Genomic DNA, 25480 nt, shown 5'->3' on the forward strand with positions numbered 1-25480 from the left:
TCTTTTTAGACGAATTGCTTCACGTAAACGACGCATAACGCTCAAATAATATTCCTTATTAACAGTTTGGCCAGGTGGAACGAATTTATAGTGCACCACACCACGAAAATCGAAAAAAACTGTCATCATGACGTTTATTTTTGAACGACTTTGACGTGCTCTTTACGGTCTGGCCTCGCCTTTAGCACGATATTCGCTTGATTGGTCGGTTGGTTCAGGATCGTAAGCATAAATCCAAGTCTCATCTCCCGTAATGATGTATTTGAGCTTGTCCTGATAGTCTGAAAGCATTGTTTCACACACATCAACGCGACGACTTTTTTCCAAGAAATTGAGAGTTTTCGGTACCAAACGAGATTTGACTTTTCGTAGGCCCAAATGGTCTTTCAAAATGATTTTCACAGATCCTTCTGATATTCCGATCATATCAGTAAGGTCTTTAACAGTCAACCGACGATTTTTGAGCACTAACTCCTTCACTTTATTGACGTGTTGGTCATCTGTTGACGTCGATGGTCGTCCGGAGCGCTCCAAGTCATCAACACGTTCTGGACCCTCTTTGAAGTCTTTGTACCACTTATAAACATTTTTCTGCGACATGGTCGAATCACCAAATGCCTTCTGCAACATGCTAAACGTTTCCGCACCCGAAATTTCATTCCGCAAACAAAATTTGATGGCACTTCTCTTCACAATCAAATCAGACATTGTAAAAAGCGGAAAATGCACTCTTGGTCGTTTGGTAAACACAATCGTAAATATATTACTGATAATGACATTCACATGAAAGTTGGCCCAGATGTTATTAACAGTGCTGCCAACTCATGAAAAAAATAACTAGAGCGAAGTTTTAATCCCGCGAGGTTTGACAAATAAATTCACCTTACTTTTTGCCCACAGTAGTATACGACTGCAATATGTCATTTGAGAATATGTAATTATTATATTTCCTGTTGGCATGAAATCATAAATTCAAGGAAATCACTCATATCTACGTATATTGCGGAAGTTTTCATGATCCTATAAGCCTGAAGATTTTTAAAAAAGGGAAACCCTGCTGCGTTTCTCGTAACTACATTTTCAAGTCGGACCGGAAGAATAGACATATTTTTTCATGTATGATGAAATTTAAAAAATGTATGAAAAAAATTAAAAAAGCGGTAATGTTTTTATTTTTTATTTTTTTTTTAAGTAATATTCTTGCAAAAATCGATATATCGAAAAACTATGCTGTATTCCTAAAGCCACTCACTCATAAAATGTTGCGAATAACTATAAACTCATTACTTATTTAGTAGCCCGCCTCTTAATTTTGTTCACGACCAGTAACGACGAGAAATATTTTGAACTATGTTCTAAATAGTGAGTAGGAATTTCTTGCTACGCATTACAGCATTCCTTCAAAAATTTCTAACGAGGTACAAATCTGGTCTTACGGCTGCCCATGATTAAACTAGGATACCAAAGTCCTTAAGCAAATTTTACAGTTTGCCACATAAATAGGCGCGTTGTCCTGCTGGAATGTAATTTGTTCATCTTCGGAAAGAGTTGTAAGAAGGTATTCAAACAGTGTTTCTTGATAAGCCAGCGCATCTATTCCTCCTGACATAAAAGCAATTACCGCCCTAAATTCATTTTCAATGCTACCCAGATCATCGCAGACCCTCCTGGGGCTCGTTTTGACATCGAGCTATCCAAATTAAATTTTTTTTTATCTTTGAAGATGACGTGCTTCCAAATCGTTCCTCTTTATACGAACTCTTTCGCGAATTTAAGTCTTGCGACAATATGTTTTTTTAATGTGACTTAGAAGTCCAGAGTAGCAGAATTTTATCTCACAATGAACAAATTTCTTGTATGCAAAAACCGGTACATTAAAAATGTACTGTATTTCTATAGTCATTCACACGAATAAACGAAAAAAAATTGATTTTATTCACCATAAATTGAAAATTGCAGGTGCAGTTCGTCCGGCCGCGCGCCCTGTACAAAAAAAGGCTCCGTTGAAGAAAAGCTGTGCAGCCACCATTTTCTATTAGAATAATTTGCAAAAAAAATTATACAGTATATTACTTATACAATAAATGATATTTTTCAAGAATTTGATTTATTTGATTGGCCCACTGAGATAATGGTTATGTTTTCCGCCACTATCATTGACAGGGGGCTTCCTCTGGTGTATCGAAGTGATAGAAGTGGGCTGCCCCCGAAGTCTGGGTGCTCTACGACAAATAATGCTGGGGAAATTCTCAATGAACAACTTGGTAGAAATTGAAGGAAAGCAAATAGATGACATGGGCAGATTTATAGCCAAATGAAGATGGTTCGACTAAATAACGACAGTGGTGCTGCTAGTCGTGTATCAAAATGGCACCTTTTGTGCTAATTGAGTCTGGAGCGTGTCACCCAGATACCGCCTCAACCAACCAACCAACCATTGCCTACCACTTGAGGCAATTAATATTAATAGGTACAAAGACAGGTTTGCAAAAGTACATCTGCAGCACCATAATGCTTGAAGCTTCTGTTTTATTTTAAAATTCTTTTGATTACGTCTAAAAACATTCAATATCAATTTGACAGTTAATTTTTTTTAAAAGTAGGAAAAATGGTTACTGTCAAAAATAACCGATTGCAGTTGAGACAATTAAAACACTGCTTTTGAAACGGATTTTTGAAGTTGAAAAATAAAAATAGGCAAAGTGAATATTTAACATACATACCTATATGTACATATATGCAAGAAGTGGGAGACTTCGCTTTTGTGAGCTCGTTCAAGTAAATTGTTTTACAGAAACACTTTCCAGAACATTTTCAAATTCAGACGCGTTACTCAGCTGCACTTGAGCCGGTCTGAAGTAGGTTTTGTAAGGACGGGAGAGGAAAAGATTAACAAATTGTAGTGGTTTCTTGTTTAAAAATTCCATAAATTAACAAAAATCAATTTTTCATTGATTTATTATCGATTTATTCCGCCGTAGCCGAATGGGTTGGTGCGTGACTACCATTCGGAATTCACAGAGAGAACGTATGTTCGAATCTCGGTGAAACACCAAAAGTAAGAAAAACATATTTCTAATAGCGGTCGCCCCTCGGCAGGCAATGGCAAACCTCCGAGTGTATTTCTGCCATGAAAAAGCTCCTCATAAAAATATATGCCGTTCGGAGTCGACTTGAAACTGTAGGTTCCTCCATTTGTGGAACAACATCAAGACGCACACCACAAATAGAAGGAGGAGCTCGGCCAAGCACCCAAAACGGGTGTACGGCCAGACGAGGCCGCCACATGAATGAAATCATGTTTTATAAATAATAAGGATGTTTGTTCTTTGGAATATATATATAATATGTATATATGCCATTCATGTGGCGGCCTCGTCTGGCTTCGTAGTAGTGCATCTTGTTAATCCAGTTTTCCCAGACCTTGGTTTACTTGTGGACGATAACGGAGTTAAGGTTGTGTTAATCGCTTCATGCTGCTAATGAAGCTCATCAGCCAGAATGATTTTGCGGCCTTACTTGTAGGTCCCCTATCTAGCTAGCTCATCTTCTCGCACTTTCTTGCATTGTTACTGCGACCAGATTCCTAAATGCGATCGAAAGTGATGTCAGTTATTCCCATACCAGTTTCGAGTATATCATATTATATTATTTCCGTGACAGTTATTACAAAAGTGAGCAGCCAATCAGCTGCTTCGTTGATACTCGCAGAATACTCCTCCGCCAAACCCTCCATCCAACTCCGAGCCATCTGTGAACAGGTTCACCAGGCTCTGTCTTCAAATGCTACATCCCGCCCACTCTTCTTTTGATCGAATGTTAAACGAAAATGGCCTGCTTAGACTAAGCGATGATGTACCTTGATCAGTCGCCAGTGGGATCAAGTCTGTAGATCGAGCCTCTCAATCTGATTCCGGCACGTGCAGAGGCAGTTTTGCCTGCGTTAAATACTATAGTGGAAGTGGTCCAAATCGCTCCACTGATTCCAAGGAAAGCAGACGTTTGAACTCTCTCCAGCTTCTTCACGGATGTCGTCCTCTCCAGTGAATTGCACCAAACACAAACTCCATACAACAGAATTGCCTTTATAATAGTATTAGGCGAAAGGACCCATATTTGTTACTTGTCTTATCCTCTCCTCAATGTTGGGCTTCTCTGTTAGCCTTCTGTCAAGGATGTCTGGGTATTTTATATTTCCTCGTAAAGAGGACGAGCTCTATCTTGAGAGGATCCACCGATAGGACGCAATATGTCACCAAACTAACAAGGAATCCCTTAAGGAATCCCTGCATCAAATCATACAGAGTATCCACAAACTTTCTTCTAACAATTAGTGCTACGTCATTCGCGTAAGCAATAATCCTGCAGCCCCTTATCACAAGTTCCTCTAAGCATTCTGTAGATAAACCTGATAAGATTGGCTCCGAAGTTTATACAAAGACTTAGTGATTGCCTATAGCCTCCCATAAGCAACTCTTTCTGATATAGGGACTTCTTTATACCTTGAACAATCGTATGGAATGCAGATTCTACTGATCTGCCTTTACAGAAAGGTTGTTGGGTATGTTATAAGCGGTATGTGATACCATCGTTTCAAAACACGACTGCCACTAAGGATGCGGCGGTTTTCCTTGTTAACATAGCCCTCGAATTGAATTTACGCTTCGTCAAAAAAGATTATTTAGACTTCTTTTCAATAAACATACCATTATCGCCATACAACATTTACTTGAATATACGTTTGAAAATAAGTTTGTGGTATTTATCAACGTTGTTCAAGCGTAAAGTGATTAATTTCATTCCGTTAAGATATGATACTGTCAAGATTTCCTGCAGAAAAGAGCTATCACTGTCAAAAAAGCATATGATTAAAAAATACCACTATATGAACCTCCCTGTACGTATGAAGAGGCCATTATGAACGTTGTTAATACAATCAAACGCCCTTTAGTAAATATACATGGGAAGAAATTCACTAAGGCTGAACTGATTCATAACTATGACTAACAGCTGGTGAATTTCTCACTGCAATGTCTTAGGATGTGTTTATTTTTTCGCTGTATGACTTTTTAAATAATTAATTGGGCAATAAATAAAGGATGAATATTTTTTAATGACTTTTTTATTGGAAATACAACTATCAACATTCAAATCACTTCAATATTTGACTTTATAGTATCACATTTCGTCAACCCAATTTTTCAATACGTTTTTTAGTAATGTTCAGCATTTATGTCATAGCTAGCAATTTCAAATTCATGTTTTAACTCTTGAATCATCTCTTTATGGCTGGCGAGGCATATATTCCTATCGGCGTCTCACAAAAAATAGTCTAATGGATTCATCCAATTTATATAACCGTTTGGTCTGGTTTCGATGGCAGTGTGATCAAGATCTATCGTGGGGGGGCTGTGTGACAGCTAGTGCCGTCCTGTCGAAGCCAAATGTTATCTACGTAATCCTCTGGGCATAGTGCTAATGGTCACCAATGGCTGTAACAGCGGGTTCTTGCACCCCAATAAGTACAACGATTTCGGCGCATGTGCGAGATGAGCTCTTTTTCTCTGATGGAACTATTGAAATGATAGATCGACAAATTCGAATTCGTCAGCTATCGTTACCGATTCTAGAATTTTCTATTTAATTTTTTTAACTTTGAAAATTAAGTTTCTGACACCCCACGGATGCCACTTTAGTTGCTATATCACCCTGTATGTTTTAGCTTACATTCTTGCCCCTTTCGCAATTTAGTCAACAGAGTACAGCATGACGAAGTTCAATGCTTGGAACAGGCAAAAAAATGCTTGCTGGCCTCTTACCTTACCCTTTTTTGAATGCTAGTACGCGTATTTGTATTGAACCTTTCGTTAGACGCAGCTGCTCTGTTGCTGTAAGCGAAGATTTTTTTGCTTTGCTGTAGTGATATATCAATCCTTAATCCTTCTTTGGCATATAAATATAATATTTTTGGAATATATTTCGAATTTAATAGTTTTGGATTTTGTTTATATAATAACAATTTGGTTTGTTTTTATTATGTCACATCGCACCTATGCTTGTTGCAAAGGACATTGCGCCCAATAAAATGTTAATAATTGCCTTTTATTGAAACTCAAATGTGATACAATAATTTACATTTATTGAATTCAATAAAACCACATTCTCTTCTACCCTGACTCGAACTTTTTTGTTTCTTGGTGTCTTTGACACTATTTGACCGCTTCGTAACCGGTTCATAATTAGCGAAGCTTTAACCACAAATTCGTTTGGTAGTTTGTTGTTATTTTGTATCAGGCCACAGATCCCTGCTTAGTGCGTTGAAGCCATCCGTCGTCGGCGTCGAGAAACAGCGCTGCAGAACAGTGTAAAGTTTTGGTGTATGTGAAGGCCCTCTGGTTTGAAATACTTCAGAAATTATTGGGTAATTATTAACAAATGAAACCTTTTTAAAGCCTTAGGTTCGTCTGCCTTTCCCAATAATTCGTTTAAACTCGTATCATTGAGTTTGTTTTCAGTTGAATTGCTCCACTTAACCAGCTTTAAAAAACCATCACAGCTCAAACTTTTCGTATGTGTTATTGTCTACTGCTTACAATTAACATCATCCACATTCCTATTGAATTAACCAAAGACCTATTACTTAACTGATTTCCTTTATTGTTATTCTCCTTTTGCTAGTTTCTAATTTCTTCAAAACGAAAATAGTTTTTTAGAACTTGCCCGAAAAAGTTACAGTGTTCAGAGCTTCGTTTACCATTGATTGATTAACATTATTTTTCCCTCTTAGTCTCTGCGCTCACTTCAGACACAGCATCTACTCAAATCTACTGCACCATCGTCAACATCTTCGCAAGAAGACACCATGAACGATCTCATAACACTAGAAGACAGCCATAATACCAGCTTTGAAATAGAAGATTTCGATCCGCTGAATCCAAATGCACGCCCACTACCGTTACGCAGTGGCAGTGCAACAGCTAGCAGTGCAATATTTAATAGTATAAAATCAGTAACTTTGCCAGCTAATACTAACGCTTTAAGCAACACTTCCAGTACTATAAGCAACCCGCTATATCCATTTCATACACCACAACACTTAATATCTCCACATACACGCGCACAGCCACAGCTAGCTGCGGCGCAATTACAGGACCCTCCATCGATACCACCACCTCTGCCAACCAGCCAGCCACCACCAATGCCAGCACGTGATGAGGACTTTGAATTATTACGCAGATATGGACTCGACCATTTCACTTTGATACCAGCTTCAACGACGCTAACGACTACAACAACAATGGCAACAACTGCAAGCGATAGCAGCGACGCTGCCGCTAGTGGCTTGCACAACAATCCAAAAGTAAGCAGTACTAGCAATATTGTCAGTGGTAGACACAATTGGACCAAATTCGATTGAGATGCGTTGGGTAGAGAGCACTTTTTGCATTTCGTCACATCTTCCATAGGTTGACAAATACGATATTGTGGTGAACATTTGCCGATATTTTTTTATTTTTAATTTAACACACGTTTGTTGTAAATTTGGTGTAGTGTGGATGCATTTTTTCGTGTATACAGGTTTATTGTTTTACAGGCAGTCGATGGATCACATGCAGTGATATGATATGTTATGTATGTATGTATGTACTATATGCAGTATGCTAAAAATGCCGAATGCATAAATAGAATATTACGAATACTTATAAAGAGCGCTTAAATCATATATTTGATCACAAAACTATATTTTGTAATAACTGTAGTTTTGCAAATTGCAGGAAAAAAACATGTAGATAAGTGTATGTAAAAGCGCTGTGATTGACAGGAAAGCAAAACAATATAGATATGTACGAGTATGTATGAGCAAATGACGAATAATAAAAATGTATAAAAGCTAATACTTTATTTAAGATATCAGTTAAGGAAAAAGAATGTATGTAATTTTCAAACATAAATATCTGTTGAATTTTTATAAAATAATTTAAGTCGACTTAGCACTTTTTAACTGTCAAACTCCAAAATAATGGGCTTTCATGCAATGGTTAAAGCACTTTAAAATGCTAAAATACTGAATTTCAATACCTTGTTTGAAGTAGTAAAATCCAGTATTTTAGTGATTGATAGTTAGATAGTGGTCTTCATTAATTTAATCATTTACTGCAGTAACTCAAGAATCTATCTTCACAAAAGTTGTATGAACATATTAAGTTCATATTTGCAAGATCAGGATTGAATGATTAAAAAACAGTCAAGAAATTTGTTTTGTTCAAAAATTCTACATCTATGCTCAAGGCGAATCTATTCAAGGTGGTGGTATTTGAGCACCAACAACATTTTTAAAATTAGAACTGTCAAAGGAAAGAGAATAGAAGATTGGAATGAATGACAAATATATAAAATTTGTTTAGCGCGCATTCACAACACAAAAACAACCTCCCGTCATTCTATTTTACTGGCATTTCTAAATTAAAGGCAAATAGAAGAACAAGCAATTAACGAATCTAATCACTCCACCTTCTATAGATATGCCTTGGATATGCTCGTATGTACAATAAGGTTGTCCAAATTTTTGAAATTCTTCTATTTTTGCTTTCCGTGCATTATATTTTTATAGTAGATGGTGAAAAAAATGTCAAATATATTATTTTTTGTGTACTTTATACTTTTAATAATGTAACCGATTGCATTTGTTATATTTGTTGTCTTATTTAAGAAAAATTGGAAAAATTGATATTTAGTTAAGCAAATTTTTTTCATAATCAGCCTCACGTTGGGTCTACAAAGCTGACCCATTCGAAATATTTTTAAAATTTTCCATATAAATTTGGATACCTCTAATGTACATACATACATTTATTGCTTATTATTTATATTTCTTCTTTACTTAACTCCTCGCAATAACTGCATTTGGGGTTATCAAAATAATCGATAAATTTGTTGAATATGATATAAAAAAAATTATACATTTATTTAATACAAACTCAAATGATTTATGAAGTAATTCTGCAAAACAAAACATGAAAATTATAACGAATCATATTAGAATTATCACTGAACCTGTCAAAAAAAGTTCTCTTCAATTCTTTAAGTATTAACACGACATCTGCTTTATATTTCGCAGTTTACAAAATACTATGTGTATACTCACTAAGCCAAACACCAAAAAAAACGTATGTATTTACTTGACAACGATGAGTAAGTGGTACGCTGTAATAATTTTTTACACCTTGAGTTATGCAAGCAAAAGGATGTGAATAGAGAACTTTAAAGACTAAAAGTAAAAGACACATTGCAAATGATTAAAAAAAGTAAACATAAGATATTTTAAAAAACGAAATACAAAGATATACCTGATATTAAAACCTGCAAGTGTAACTTTTGTGCTACAGAAATAAGTGCAACATGTAAGTCGTGTGTTTCGATGAAGCATATGTGCGTGTGAAGAGTTTTAGCAGCGCCACCACTATGTATATTATATCTACTCATAAGCTTTTAATAGTGAATCAATATTACGAGCACTCAAAAAAAATTATATAATTAAGCAGCCACTACATCTAACTTAAACAAAAAACTAATATGGCAACATTCAAAGACATTGATTTAAGTAAGCAAAGCATATTGTATCATATTGTATGTATGAATTGATAGTAATTGTTGTAAATAATGTTTAAACAATTTTTTGGATATAAGTAAACTTTATAAAGCAGCACACAATAAGTTATTAATTTAGTAAAGAAAGGAAATTTATACTAGTATGCAAATGTGTCAAAATTTCTCAAGCGAAACAACTGAATTGGAAAATTTATTTTTCATTGTAAAACTATGTTTATATTATATACATAAATATTTTCATTTCCATTAACAAAGCATATCCAATTTTCCAATGACGCTTCTTCGTTTTGTTTCTTTCTGCCTCGAATGACCGAGGATTCTTAACTGCCGGCCAAGAGTCGACCGTTTATGAAAAAATTGTGCAGCGATTTCGAAGAAAATCCAATAGAAAAATATATGACCAATTCAAAAAATCAGGGATCAAAATATATAGCAAGTTTTTTTTTTTTGCTAGGTTTACGATAATAATTTAGGTAATAATTCCATCTAGAGGTTTCTCCGGGTCCATAATCTTCAGTCTAGCTGTATTTGAGATCCAAAAATTTCGGCAGTTTTACTTTTTTCATTAGATAACATAGACAACATAGCAACATAGGCAACATCACACGTTCTCTTAATGAAATGTTTAAAAACTGTTGCCCATGACTAGCAAAACAAAAGCAGTACGAAACAGTGCACTACGCAATTTAGTTGGAAGACGAAAAGTAAGCCAAGTTTGTAATAAATGCAGTTTTAATATGCATTTCATAACCTATACCACATAAGTTATAGGTTAAATAGGTCAAAATTTCTACACTTCTGCTTAACTCTACCAAATATCACATTCTATACAAAATAACTTCCGCAACAATGCAGCAGATTATCAGCTGAGCATCAAACAAGCAAGGTTGGAATACGGCGATAGTTACACATCCTCTGTCTGCAGATATTTACCTCGGCAATTCCACACAGTTCATTCCTAGAATGAGTATGCATAATGGCTGAATAGCCCTTCGAAATTGAAGCCATTCGTTATTATAGAAGAGCTGAGAAAGGAAGTGAAAATATGAAGGGCTTACAATGTCGTCGGTTATCATCTGTTTTTTGAGCCTAATGTAATTTCGAGAAGATGTAAGACATATTTTATTATAACCATTTTGGTTATATGTATATAGCCTGATAGGCAAGTGTAATCCACAGCCTACCACAAAATAACCTTTCAGGCTAAGAAAGCTGAACGAAGTATTGAAAAACATAAAAAAAAATCAGGCAATTGTTTCTAAACTTCAAATGAAAAAAATTACCAACAATCAGAAGAATTCAATAATTCTCTTAAAAAAACTCTCGACTATTACAAGAAAATAGTTAAATTCTTTGGCACTTTTGCATGAGATGTGAACTTTAACTCGGTATCAGTTTTCCTAGTAAAAGCTGTGTATTGTATGCATATTTATTTACATAGCCGCAAGCTCTGGGAGTGGGGGCTTGATCTCAAAGGTAAAATTTGAACTCACATAGGCATTTGCTTGAGAGCGGGCTAAGCAAATTTTTGTGCATACAAACATATCCTTTTACTGAGAAAATTGGTTGTAGTTTCTATTAAGTTTTAAACCAAAACGCTTATAAAGCAAAAAAGTATATATTTTTATTTGTTTAAAAATGAAATCTAATTGTAAATAACTATATTACCATAAAAAAATATTTTTGAAACGTTTAAAAATTCTTGTAAAAAAAATTAAACTAGGCTAAAAAACATTCTATCAGGCATAAAATGGCAAACAATAAATTTAAATGGCAAAGTTCTCTTTATATTTCAAAGACGGCGTAAAGAAGTCGGAACATGAAAGATCGTTAACAGGAGTATAGTTTTGGTACTCCTGATCGAATGAACTAATATATAGGGTTTTTCAGTAAGAGCGCTTCAACTTTTGAACTTTTTTGAATAAAACACAAACGGTTTGACTTTTTTAACTAATTTTTTTTTTATTATCGAGTTTGAACATATACATTTAAGTATGAAATTCGATTTCTTTTGCATGACCACCGCGTGCACTTTTTACGAAGTCCAATCGTTGAACCCAATTTTCGACCACTCTTTTGCATAAATCGGCCGAAATTCCAGCAATTTCGCGTTCAATATTGGTTCTGAGCTCACAAATCGTCGCCGGCTTGTTACTGTAGACCAATGACTTCACATAACCCCAAAACGGGACGGCTTGTTAAATGGTCCGTAAAATGGCCGTAATGCTCTTAAAGTAGCAGCAACAGAACGATTATTTTCATGAAAAATTTCCAGGATTTGCAATCGTTGCTCAAGTGTGTAGCGTTACATGATGAAATGTATACTAATGAAGTTAACAAATGACAAACGAAAAATAAAAAATATTGCGTCGTTCGCCCTCCCTATCGGAAAAAAGTTGAAGCGCACCTATTGAATAACCCATTAGTTTGAATCAAGTGAAATACTACTTAACCATTAGTATCCTAGTATAATTGTAATAAATACTTAACCGGGCGCAGCTTTAATGGTTTTCATTTGCATACAAATTCTCTCAAAATTATTAATCAATATAAATATTCTCGAAATAAGCAATATTTCTATCCATAAATATTCAGATAACGAAACCAAGTGCACCTCTAGTTAATCCAGTACCATGGCATGTTAGCGTTCTTTTTTTTCCATATCACAAAAACAATAAACGCTTATAAATGTATATTACGTGTTAAGTAACTAAGCGAGTGCCAGCATTTGTGTTGTTGCTGGTAAAGAATAAATATAGACAAAAAAACGTGGCTTCCAAAAACGAAATTCTCCTAATTATATGCATTTAATTATATTTGTAATATCATTAGATATATTTAACAAGAATTGCTAAATAAACATAGACATTGATACATATTAATGTAACAATATAAATTTAAAGGTATTTGGTACTTTTGCTTTTAAAATTTACGTTTACTGCTTGGTCGCGTCTGACCTCAGTCGTAATCAATATTACAATTCGTTTTGGCGATGTTCTCGCGCATGCAGGATTTTATGCGATCGCGCAGCAATTTGGCACCTGTTATATTCACCTCTTCATACGACGGCAACAATGTTTTCACACGTTCCATCCAAGCGTGGAGTTTAGGAAATCTAGAAGTGGTAACCGAAAACTGTATTTATGTACTTCAGGTATGTATTAACTCTTCTTACCTGCTCTTGTCAACTGGTATAAGCATATCGAGTGTAACCAGGGTGGTATTGATGCACACATCGGCAATGGTAAGCGTTGGGCTGTTTCCAAAAAATGGACTTTTATCAAGGAAAGCCTCGAGAAAACTGTATGCACTGTCGCAGAGGTCAAGTGTTATCTGATTAAATTGCGATTCACCACCGTAAATATTGCGTCGCTGCAAAGTATTTAGAGCAGATTGTATTGTGCTTACATACCACAGAAAAGTGCAGGTACAAGGGTCGTTTGAAAAGTCCGCGCAAAGCCAGAGAGACGGCACTACTGGCGCGTATTGAGGTTATTTTTAGTTAGTGGCATCTCTAGGAAGAACACACACCAAGTTTCAGCCAGTTCGGTCTATTTCTTTGTGTTTGCCATTCGTTTGAATGGAGGAAGTCGAGTGATTGCCCTTTTCTATCACGAACGCACCACAACACGCCTCAAAATTAATGGAAATAGAATCCCAACTCGTTTCACATCCCCCCTATTATCTCAACTTGGCGCCCACGGATGCTCGGACTACTATTTATTACCTAATTTGAAGAAATGGCTGGCGGAAAACAAAATTTCAAAGATTAAAACGAGGGGTGATTGCAGAAACGAATTGCTGTTTTCCACTATTGTACAAGTCCTATTATTCGGAAATAATTAAGTTTTTATTTTTGCACAGACTTTTCAAATGACCCTCGTATTTGTTTATAGGAGTAGTCACATAAAATTAATATTATAATTATGTATATGTGTGTATGTAAACGCATATGTACATTCTGAATACCGATTTTAGAAGTGTCTGTAAGGAACTCCATTGTATCTGGATTAGTACGTAGCCGATTTTACTACTGTTGGCAAAAAGTAAGGTGAATTTATTTGTCAAACTTCGCGGCATTAAAATTTCGCTCTAGTTATTTTTTTCATGAGTTGTGAATGTCATTATCAGTAATATATTTACGCTTGTGTTTACCAAACGACCAAGAGAACATTTTTCGATTCTTACAATGTCTGATTTGATTGAGCAGAGAAGTGCCATCAAATTTTGTTTGCGGAATGAAATTTCGGGTGCGGAAACGTTTAGCATGTTGCAGAAGGCATTTGGTGATTCGACCATGTCGCAGAAAAATGTTTAAAGTGGTACAAAGACTTCAAAGAGGGTCGAGAACGTGTTGATGACTTGGAGCGCTCCGGACGACCATCGACGTCAACAGATGACCAACACGTCAATAAAGTGAAGGAGTTAGTGCTCAAAAATCGTCGGTTGACTGTTAAAGTCCTTACTGTTATGATCGGAATATCAGAAGGATCTGTGAAAACCATTTTGAAAGACCATTTGGGCCAACGAAAAGCCAAATCTCGTTTGGTACCGAAAACTCTCAATTTCTTGGAAAAAAGTCGTCGCGTTGATGTGTGTGAAACAATGCTTTCAGACTATCAGGACAAGCTCAAATGCATCATTACGGGAGATGAGACTTGGATTTATGCTTACGACCCTGAAACAACCGACCAATCAAGCGAATTTCGTGCTAAAGGCGAGGCCAGACCGAAAAGAGCACGTCAAAGTCGTTCAAAAATAAAGGTCATGATGACAGTTTTTTTCGATTTTCGTCGTGTGGTGCACTATGAATTCCTTCCACCTGGCCAAACTGTTAATAAGGAATATTATTTATGCGTCGTTTACGTGAAGCAATTTGTCTAAGAAGACCAGAATTATGGGCCAACAACTCTTGGTTTTTGCATCACGATAATGCACCGTCTCACACTGCACTCGTTCTTCGTGACCATGTCGCCAAAAATTCCACGCATATCGTTCCGCAACCATCGTATTCGCCTGATTTGGCTCCGTGTGACTCTTGGCTATTCCCAAAACTCAAGAGACCACTCCGGGGAACGGGTTTCGAGTCGATTGAGGAGATAAAAGCTGAATCGAAGAAGGTGCTGATGGCTATACCGGCATGTTTCGAGGATTGGAAAAATCGTTGGCATAAGTGTATTTCATCGAGAGGGGATTATTTTGGAGGGGATGAAATTTATTTACAAGAAAAAATAAAGAATTTTCATTTTACAACCAAATTCACCCTACTTTTTGCCCACAGTGGTATGTAAACACATAATTACTTACCACCATATCTTTGATGACTTGGAACAGTACTCCATTTTCGAAATGTAGCATGTGGTCGACTCGTGCACGTCTCTTCAAATCCTTAGGATATAGATCATCGTTATTGCCATATTTTGATACCATGAAAGCTATAATCGCATGGCTGGTTTGCGTATGTGAAAAAAAAAAAATTTAATGCTATTATTGATTGATCCTTCGTATACGTACATATTTTAATTCACATGTTTTTCCTGAAATGTGTCTACAATTTGTTTAGTATCTGATGAAAATTGATGACTCGGTGTAATGACCAAAGAAAATTTTCTTCTTTATTAAAAGTAAGTTGAAACTTTAAACACGTTTTTCTCATGATTGCATTAAAAACCATTGAACCGATTGTCTTCAAATTTAATATACTTTTCCGATACATTATAATCTAGTGATTAATCGAAGGATTTTTGTGTACGAAACTTTTTTTAAAAACGAATTCAAATATAGAATTTGTTGTATTTAAAATATATGAGCAAATTATCTTTTGAGATTAAATTACTGTTTTTTTTTTTAATTAAAGCTATCCTTCAATCATGAAATACTGTTCTTCCCTTTTTTCCTAGAATTTGTAATAATAGTAAACAGTGTTCATATTTTAAGTACACACTGATTTCCTTCAGTAAGGTTTGGCAAGTCATTATGAATCGTTAAACGCCAGAACAACGCTTCAAAACTGTGGAAATTTACTTTGAAAAAATAAATCGGTTCGCAAAGTTCATAGAGCAGTGGCGGCATCATCGGTCCTTATTTCTTTTGAAATGATAAAGAAGCTATCGTTACGGTGAATTGCGAGCGCTATCGAGCCGTGATAGCTGAATTTTTGTTTTCAAAAATTAATCAGCTAAACATCGATGACATTTGGACTGGTCGAATTGACCATGTAGCTCGTAGCCATGGCGGACAAATGCCCGATAATATTCAAAATAATATCAGATTCATTATAATAAAAAAATATCATTCCATTTCTGTTTTATATTATCACTTTAAGTTCTCAAGCTCTTAAAAAACTTCTGATACAATTGTACCTTTTTCAGTGAAATGAATTTTAAGAAATACAAAAATATTATTTGGTTTTTTGACATGATTCAATTATACAAGGTTAAGTAAAGTTTGACAACTGATTTCGGATGCTACTTAATCCATTGATGCAATTTGGAAGCAAGGGAAAAAAGGGCATAAGTTTATCCCCTTTCTGAAAATGTAGTAAAAAATTGAAAAAGGTCGTTGTAAGCCATAGAATAATTTTATGTTATTTTATAAGTGGTACTTAATTATTTATGTTTTTAACTTAACTATTCCCATAGATTTGTGTCATATATATAAAACATCTTGAGAATAGTGGAAACTCTTAACGAGTAAAAACCACTTTTATTTCGTCAGGTCCGCTAATCATACATTAGATTTTTTAATGAGATTACCTGCAAAGTTACAAGTATAAAGTCTGTGTTAAAAAAGATAAATTTATATATACGCAGTAACACAAGTAGACGCCTAAAGCATTGCATACTTTACTTACAATTATCTTATCGAATGCTCATTGTTCTCTTCTTTTGTTTATTGCACCGGTTAAGATGCTTTATTCGAAAGTGCATCCGGCATTTAAAAAAAACCGTTTAACATCATCGCGTAAACTCACGTTTTCACTTAATGTGAACAATTTTTGTAAAAATGATATCCCACCGTAAAGCTTCCTGCCGTTGAACTGGTTAAACGCTGATTCCAACATTTTAATTTTGTCCAAGAACTCGGTGCTTGGTTTAACTAATCCGCCCTTAGATAAAGTGCCAACCCAAGTAAATGTAGGCTCATTGCATGAACAATCGGTTAACTTTAATTTGCGTATTATATTCAAGGCAATATATTCAAGGGCATCTTCGTGTAAGCTATCAAAGTCAGCGTCCTCATTTAATGAATCGTTAGCGAAGAGAGAGTCGTCTAAAACTATCTCATCTTCTGTTAGCAAACTTTGTAAAGTTTCTAAAGAAGTATCATTGAGACGGAGCCCGCTAGTTTCGTCGGCCTCAACATTGCCACGATCAACTAATATTGAAGTATTTCGTGCTGTTAATAGAAAGCGTTAAGTTATTCAGAAATGAGTAATATATGCATTCATTCATCTAATAAATATCTTCGTAATCTATATTTCAATTCCATAGGACTAGGATTGTCATACAACCCGCCTTTGGCACGCATCGTCCCGAAAAAATGCTCCAGTACATCCTGATTTAATCGATAAGTCAGAATGTACTGAAAGCAGTACTTTTCCTGAACATAACGATGTAAGTCCCTGAGGGACTTGTTGCTTAGTTGTATGCTTCTTTGAAAAGGCAACATTGAAACAATGATTTTCACAGAACTTTCAATAGAATTGAAAGATGCGAAAGTTTAAGCAAAATGGAATAGGCAAAACAGTATTGCCTGCTAACTTTTTCAGCAAAAGTTTTAATTTCTACGCTTTTGAGTACTTTTTCTTTAGAATTTGCTCTGAAATAAAAAGTAGCTTTTCCAAGAGGACAACACGGATTTATTAAGTAGCTTCAAGATGGCTAACACAGGGTGAAATTAGGCTACTTACATCACCTTTAATTATTGCTTCATGGTTTTTTGATACAATTTCAACATCAACAACTTTTCTCGGTGAGGTTTGATTGGGTTTGTTAGGTGAAAAATTCTTGAATCTTGAAAGTTCACAAAACGTTTTGCGTTGAAACTCTTAAACTTAACTCAACTAAAAAATTAATTAGATTTATTTCTCAACACATTTCGAGTAATCCAAGGAGTTTAATTTTTAGCTCATTCATGGGCATGTGTGGATGTTATTGCACATAATCAAAAGTACGGCTCGTAAAAGTGCATTTTTACTCACTGACACTATCACTGGTTTCGCATACAATCTTAACAAGTTTACTTAGGGTTTACACATTCAACTTTTGTTTTTGAATTTTTTATACATTACATTCATATACAGATATACATTTACCAGCACAAACGTTTTTTATTACTTGCTTTAACACTTGATGGGTAACTGGTCGTTACTTTCTGGTTATGGGACCCACTTATTACATTTTTTTTATTTTTAGGCTCTTCACAACAGTGGATGAAGTGGACGAACGAAAGAGAATTTCGGAAGCATATAGCATTTTATTTTACAGTTCTTCGGATTTTACAAAATATTAAAAATATTAGATATTCGGCGATCTCCGTAGTCTAATGGGATGGTGCATGACCACCATTCCGTAGTACCTCTAAGTTCGAAACTCTGGGCATGAAAAACCAAATGATAGAAAATTTTTTTCTAATAGCGGTCACCTCTGCAGGCAATGGCAAACCTCTCCACAAATAGGAGTAGGAACCCGGCCAAACACCTAACAATTACACCCTTTGTTATTATTCATATTAATGAAAGTTCAGTGGAAACAAAATTACAGTATATCACAAAAAAGTATATAACGATATACTTCATTGCTCCTCGGAACGATAAAATATTCAAAAAAAAATTTTTAAATGTGTACAATAATTTTATGGCTTGCTTACTAACCCCAAAAAAAAACTTGTCAAAATATTTCGTTTGTGTCAACGAGTGTATATATGGATTATGTAGGTAAATTATAAGAACACACTTACATATATGTATATGTTATGAATAGGTTTGTATGTGTGTTTTACCTGTCAATAAAAACCTCTTTATCCGCATCTACAAAAACAGGTATTTGGTGTTGAGGATTTAGCTACAGAAATTTGTAAGGGAAAATTACTTATGCGTTTATATGAAAAGTAAATAATAGCAATTAATTAAAATATTTTACCTGTAGGAAATCCGGCGTGAGATGCTGCTTAGCCGCAAAATCCACCAATCTTTCGATTACACATTATTAGTCACGTAGACGTAATCATGTCATTTATATATGTAAACAAACAATGCACATAGGTATATTGGTGTCCATAATTTCCATAAATATCTGTATGATTTCTTTTCACAAAAACTTACTTCAATTCCAAATCGAGCCCAATTAATTCGGCTGTTAGCATACAAGCCCGCGCTGGTGGACTGAATAATGCATAGTACAATATGGGTTTGGACATCCTACAACTTATTTTGAAATTTTCTTTGTATAAACACTTTCTAGATTCACTGAAATATGCGTATTTATTTAGACCGTATAAGCTCGTACTCGTACAGCAATGGCAATAAATAGAAAACAGCTGTTTATGCTGCTCTCCATATTATTGTTGTGATTACAAAAATAAAACCAATTATGTATGAGTGTATGAAAATTTTTTGATTTCGTTGTAGTGACAGTTTGAAATCCACTGATGTACTTCCATTTTTCTGTTTCGATAGGGAAATTAAATAGCTAAATTTAAAATTTCTCAATAAAATTTTGTGATATGTGGAAACAGAAAAAGTTTTTTTTAGTAGAAATATAAAATAGACAGATTTTAATAAAAAGTATATTAGCTATAGGAAACCGGCCAGCTGCTTGATTTGCCACGTATAACAATATTTGGCTTTAAAAATTTCGTACAAATTATATAATTGATACGTACATACATCCTTTGTTGGGTGTTTCTCCAAGTTTCTACAATTCTATGCCGACTCCGAATGCCAAATGGTTTTTATGAGGGAATTTTTCATGGTAGACTCGTACTCATAGCTTTACTATTGTCTGCCTAGGGGCGACCGCTATAAGAAAAACCCGTTTTCTAAATTTAATGTTTCATGTATACAGCTAGTTTCCCGAACTCACCAAAAGGTACTCACGCATAAACTACTATTGCCATTGAAAACTTTCCATTATGTCGTTTCATAACGTCTAATTCAATCTTGTTATTTTCTGTATTTTCGTTATTATTAGGAGTGCTTGGTTGTTCATAAGTCAAAGATCCAATTAATTTAGCTGCTCCTAGTATGCGACCGCTGTAGCCGAATGGGTTGGTGCGTGACTACCATTCGGAATTCACAGAGAGAACGTAGGTTCGAATCTCGGTGAAACACCAAATTAAGAAAAACATTTTTCTAATAGCGGTCGCCCCTCGGCAGGCAATGGCAAACCTCCGAGTGTATTTCTGCTATGAAAAAGCTCCTCATAAAAATATCTGCCGTTCGGAGTCGGCTTGAAACTGTAGGTCCCTCCATTTGTGGAACAACATCAAGACGCACACCACAAATAGAAGGAGGAGCTCGGCCAAAAACCCAAAAAGGGTGTACGCGCCAATTATATATGTATATACAGAGTGGGCCATGTAAAATTTGCTTTTTGAATCGGCTATAAAAAAAACACTAATCAATATTTTTTCAAACTTTTTTTATTTTGAAGATTGAACATTGTCATTTATGAATAAAAAATAATACCGTTCAAATGACTGCCATGACTGGCTTTACAGTAGGCCATTCGATCAACTCAATTGTTAAGCACATTTTCGATTGTTTGGGCTCCAATTTCATGAATGGTAACTTCGATTTCGTGTTTTAAAACATCAATCGTCTCTGGATGGTTCGCATAGCATTTGTCCTTAACGGCTCCCCACAAAAAATAGTCCAACGGGCTTAAATCACAGCTCCGAGGCGGCCAATTGATATCGGAATTCCGGCTGATTATACGGTTTTCAAAAACCGTAGCCAAAAGTTCGAGTGTAATTTTGGCAGTGTGACAAGTTGCACCGTCCCGTTGAAACCAAATGGCGTCCATTTCAATTTTTGGAAACAACTCGTTGAGCATGCCACGGTAACGCTCGCCATTTACTGTAACCGCGGCTCCTCGCTCATTTTCGAAAAGAAATGGCCCGATGATGCCGCCAGACCAAAAACCGCACCAAACAGTGACTCGTTGTGGATGCATTTGCTTCTCTACAGTAACGTGTGGATTTTCTGAGCCCCAAATCCGACAATTTTGCATATTGACGTAGCTACCGATGTGAAAATGAGCTGCATCAAAAAAGAAGAAGAAGACTCACCACTTTGGAAATAGGTTTTCAATATTTCCCAATTTTGTTCAAGCGTATAGCGTCCCATTTCGTAAATGTCAAACCTTTAAGTAAATTATGAACACATTTGACATGTCATTTGTGTTACCATTCTCAAAAAAATAGGTGGTTCAAAAAGCAAACGCTATATGGCCCACCCTGTATATAGTATGCGATCAAGTTTTTTAGGCTTTTCGTCCTACACTGCATATACGCAATGAAGTATCATATTTGCTGCAGTAGCATTTAAACTTTTTTACCAGCCACTGTACAATAAATCTCAACAAATTTGGAATAAACATCATTTTTTAGAATACGAAGGAGAAGGGTTCATCGGTTCTATTGAATATCTACTATGAAACTATATATCTTCGTTATTCACTTTTTGTAAATAAATATCTTTATCTGTTTACCGCATTTAATTAAGTGAATTAGTCTGTAAGAAATGAAATAATAACGAAGATATTATATATCGGCTGAATTCCATGAGCTATCGCACGGCGAGCGGACTTCTGGACTGTTATTAGAGCTATATTCCTTGCTACCGGCCCCAAATAATGTATGGTGCATATGCTAGGTGTGCCCTTGGGGGAAAAATGCGAACAGCGTCAGTATACAATAACTTCTAATGGAAAATGGATATGTGTTGAATCTGTTTTAGAAGATTTCAGAAAGCATCTGGAGGACATTGGTACAAACTAACGTCGTAACAAGTAAGTGCTTTTTGTAAATATGTAATAGGGTGTTAGTGTAATTTCTTATCCAAATGAGGAGAAATGAGCTACAATTTCTGGTTAGATAATTACAAATCAGGACGCATGGGGCTAATATACATATGGCTACTACAAAAGATGATAATTCAGAGCATTTTCTCTTAGACTTTCACTTGACTAAAGTGGCTAATCTTTGCGTCAGGTATATGGATAATGAATTAGCTACATTCTCTATACCTTGACAAACTTCTCAGTCAGGAGTGAGGGAAGTTTGAAGAGGATTTAACTATGTAATATTCAACCTCCCTTCCCGTTTTTCTTCTAATACTTCCGCTGGGAGCATCCGTGTGTGAGTACTTTGGCTTTCATTAATGAATCTCGGTCAACTAAAGACGAACCCCAGCTAATATCTTGAAAAACGTTTCTATGAAAAGTATTTGCCATTCAGAAGCCCATTTGCCAGAGGCACGTCGTAACCCAACCAAATTTTATTCGTAAGAGCAGCCTGCGCCATGCCAAGAAAATGCACCTTAAACCATGTATTCGCCTCCGTGTTTGACTGTCTTCTGGTGAACATTGGATTAATCCTTGGCCTTTGGAACAATGGCATCTGGTTCTACCCTGCTGATATTCGTTTCGTCACTCTACAACACGTTGCTCCACAAATGTAGGCCTTTTTCTTGATGGGCTCTGGCGAAGGTTAACTGTTTTGCACAATTTTTCGGGACAGCAGTGGCTTTTTTCTGAAAATGCGCCAAAATAGTGAAATCGCCCCATTTAATCGTCTTCTGAGAAGCCTGATAAATATTTTTTTAATTCAATGATTGATTGATATCGGATGGTATCTGTTGCGATTATTTGAATGGATCATTTTCGGAATTCTTTAATAGCATCTATCTGTATTTTTAATCAACACCACATCGGAGTACTCCACACATCAACTCATTGCATTACATAGATATATGAAATTTTTTTGAAAGAAATATTAAAATTATTAAGAATTTTTTCTTAATTTATTTTCCATATGGCGTCGTAGCTCTTAAATCCTGCAGGATCAAGCTGAATGCAAAAAGTTTACATTATAATCAACTTTCAGTAGACATTTTTTAACATTTACTTTAAATCTAATTGTGTGCCACTTATATGTATGTATGTCCTTAGGGCGCGTCATCAAATTTACTGAGCTGAACCGACTGAAGACCAATGAAAAATATTTTTTCCAAAAAATCGCCTCAGATGGTAAGACATACATATATGGGTGTTTCCAAACTGGCGTGACGTGACATTTGTATGACTAAATGTCAAAAAAAAATGCTTTACTTAACATTTCGAAACATTTTATATGAATAGTTGCATTGTAATAAAGGGGACTTTATTTTAGTAAACAAGTTACCGAAATTTATTAACGACACTAAATAATATAAGCTAATATATAGGCTGGCGTGACGTTACAAAACACGGAAGTCCCCCTTATCTTGAATTTTGAAAAAGCATAATTCTTCGAATTTTGTAGAACTATTCGAGTGAAACTTTTTGTGAGGATATTTAAATATTTCAGGTTCACATTCCAATTTCCTATGTTAAAAAAATGGCTTCGGTTTTTTTTTTTACCACACAAAGTCTGGCGTGACGTTACCTGGCGTTATGTTACTGAAATTTATATAAATTATTTTTTTGTTGATATAGCAATTTTTACATTTTTTGTACAAATTTCAAATAGAAGGGGTGTATGTAGATATTCAATTCGGGATAGCGCTGTGATTTTGATGTTTTGAGAAAATAAACCAAATAAATAGGCACATAACTTTTGACGTTTAAAAATAAAACATGAATTTTATTTCAAAAATACGAGTTTGTTTATTTAAATATTCCAAGTTAATTTTATTATTATACAACACTTTTATGTGAAAACGCAGTAATAAAAAAGTGGCGTTTAAACAAAAGGCATCTAGTTCGTACAAAAGATCAGACAAAGATCCTTCGGTGTATGTCAAAGCAATGCGGTCTTCAACTTTGCGCCAATGTTTCCATTTAACAGATTCATCCATCAATGGCCAATATTTTAAGGGAACTAATTCATTTATTACATCCTGAACACAATGTTTGCACTTGTTCATAATACATTTTTCGTTTTTAATGTTGCAACAAGCAGATTCGAGACATTTTTCAATTAAAATCCGCACTGCTTTCCAAAACAAATGCAAAATTGGCATGATGCTTACAAACACACATATTATGTGGTATCTTGCATGATAGTTGCATATGTTTTGGTCGCAATTCGTAAAATGCAGACTTGCTAACGAAGTTAGTAGTTTTCTCCAATTTGTAGAGTTCGTACGACTCAGCAACAGATAGCACCATAAAACGCTTGGCCACTACTTCCCCATCGACAATCAATGTGTCCTTTCTACCTGCGGCTTGGACACTAATATCATCTCTTGAGTAAAAGTCTACGACAAACTGTTTTTTTCTGGTATTGCCGATTTAGATTCGTTCTTCAATGATAATGTACCATATTTTTTGTATAACAAATCAACAATATACCTTCTTTTCTGTGGGTCGGCCGGCAAAGCACTTTTGGTTTTTTTTAATGCCTTTCCTATTGTTTGCCTGCATTTATAGGGCTGATTGGCTTCTGGGCTATATTCTTGGGCACATTCATTTTTCTTTCTCAGGCGAAATGCTTGTTGTCTTTAACAATTTTGTTTTCTTATTGCATCACTTTTATGCTTGCTGGATTCTAACCTTTTTCTGTACTTTGATGCCCTCTCTTTTGCTTTTAAACGGCTTCTCTCCCGCCTCAGTGGGTCAGTTTTTAGTTTTTCCCTATAACACTTTGAGTATTTTTTACAGTTACTCGAAGAATCCATCTAAATAAGACATGATTGAATTATAATTCAGAAAAAGCCATCACCTATCGAGAAAATTACTTACAATATGGCGTGACGTTACGAAACTTTGAAGCTCAATACGACAGAAATTCCTTGCTTAAACGGCGTAATTTTTAATTTAATTTGTAAACTTTATCAACTTTTATTAAAATACCAAATTATTTGCATCTACAATCGCCAGCGCAGTTATAATAAGACTAAATAGCATCTGTATGGCGTGACGTTATTGATGAATATCTTTTAAAAGTAAATGCAAAATTTACCGTCAATTGAAACGCCACTGCTCTTTTACATTGGTTTTACGCCTATTTGTTGTTATTGCCAAATTGTAGCTATTAGAGTTGAATTGCAGAGTTACTCATAGAAATTTAAACAGCAAAGGGAAAACGCTCTTGTAAATAAAAAAACTGATCACCAAGTGAACATGAAATTTGTGTTCTGATAACTCAAGAACGCAATTAAGGAAAATTTTGAAAATATTACTTTTATGATATTTAAATAGTTTTCTTTAATAAATCAAGCAATTTTTTTTGTTTAATCATAGTCTAGGTTTCCGGTTAAGGTAGACTTTTCTGTGGAAGTTCCCATATCAATTTTATCAACGGAATTAATATAATGAGATTTTCGGAGGTGGTTTTAAAACAGTCCAGATTACGAAAATCCTAATACTTTTCCGAAATATTTTGGCGAAAGTCTTAAAAAATAATGAATTTTATAATTGGAAAAACAGTACGGAATTTTTTCTTGTACCGAGAGCGATGCTAAGGGTGCGACCAGAGTGAACGCTGATGCCGAGCGGAGCCGAGCCGAGCTTATTGACGCTTATTTTCATGCGAGAAGAAAATTTGTATATAACACAGTGAATGCGAGAATCAGCGCTGAAATTCTGTTTATTACGTGAAGCAATTCATCTAAAAAGACCAGAATTATGGGCCAACAACTCTTGGTTTTTGCATCATGATAATG

General features: G+C 35.2%; 2 protein-coding genes across 9 annotated transcripts in view; one reads left to right on the forward strand and one right to left on the reverse strand.

The window, feature by feature from the left end:
• The window catches only part of LOC128866374 (DENN domain-containing protein 1A), an 84814-nt gene that overhangs the window by 47859 nt on the left and 11475 nt on the right, over window positions 1-25480 (forward strand). For 5 of the 8 annotated variants that reach the window (XM_054107052.1, XM_054107050.1, XM_054107049.1 and 2 more), the window contains one exon: window positions 6788-10037. The exons of 1 other annotated variant lie outside the window; for it this stretch is intronic. In XM_054107052.1, the coding sequence (XP_053963027.1) occupies window positions 6788-7417 (630 nt within the window). In that variant the 3' untranslated portion in view covers window positions 7418-10037. Of the gene's footprint in view, window positions 1-1959; window positions 2065-6787; window positions 10038-25480 lie in introns of those variants that run through there. 2 more of the 8 variants (XM_054107055.1, XM_054107051.1) reach the window with 2 other exon arrangements.
• On the reverse strand, window positions 12398-19148 carry LOC128866376 (glutathione S-transferase 1). The gene is made up of 6 exons (XM_054107057.1): window positions 18935-19148; window positions 18753-18801; window positions 18613-18674; window positions 14917-15058; window positions 12785-12981; window positions 12398-12724 (listed from the first exon to the last, which is right to left on the reverse strand). The coding sequence occupies exons 1-6, from the start codon at window positions 19027-19029 to the stop codon at window positions 12568-12570; spliced, it is 702 nt and encodes a 233-aa protein (XP_053963032.1). The 5' UTR covers window positions 19030-19148; the 3' UTR covers window positions 12398-12567.

Source organism: Anastrepha ludens, chromosome 6, assembly GCF_028408465.1.
Source record: "Anastrepha ludens isolate Willacy chromosome 6, idAnaLude1.1, whole genome shotgun sequence".
NCBI classification, from domain to species: Eukaryota; Metazoa; Arthropoda; class Insecta; order Diptera; family Tephritidae; genus Anastrepha; species Anastrepha ludens.

Coding starts and splice junctions, on each gene's coding strand:
- LOC128866376 (XM_054107057.1), bottom strand. CDS start 19,029: ATGTCCAAACCCATATTGTACTATGCATTATTCAGTCCACCAGCGCGG. Junction 18,802..18,934: donor GGGCTCGATTTGGAATTGAA/GTAAGTTTTTGT, acceptor TGTAATCGAAAG/ATTGGTGGATTTTGCGGCTA. Junction 18,675..18,752: donor TCACGCCGGATTTCCTACAG/GTAAAATATTTT, acceptor AAATTTCTGTAG/CTAAATCCTCAACACCAAAT.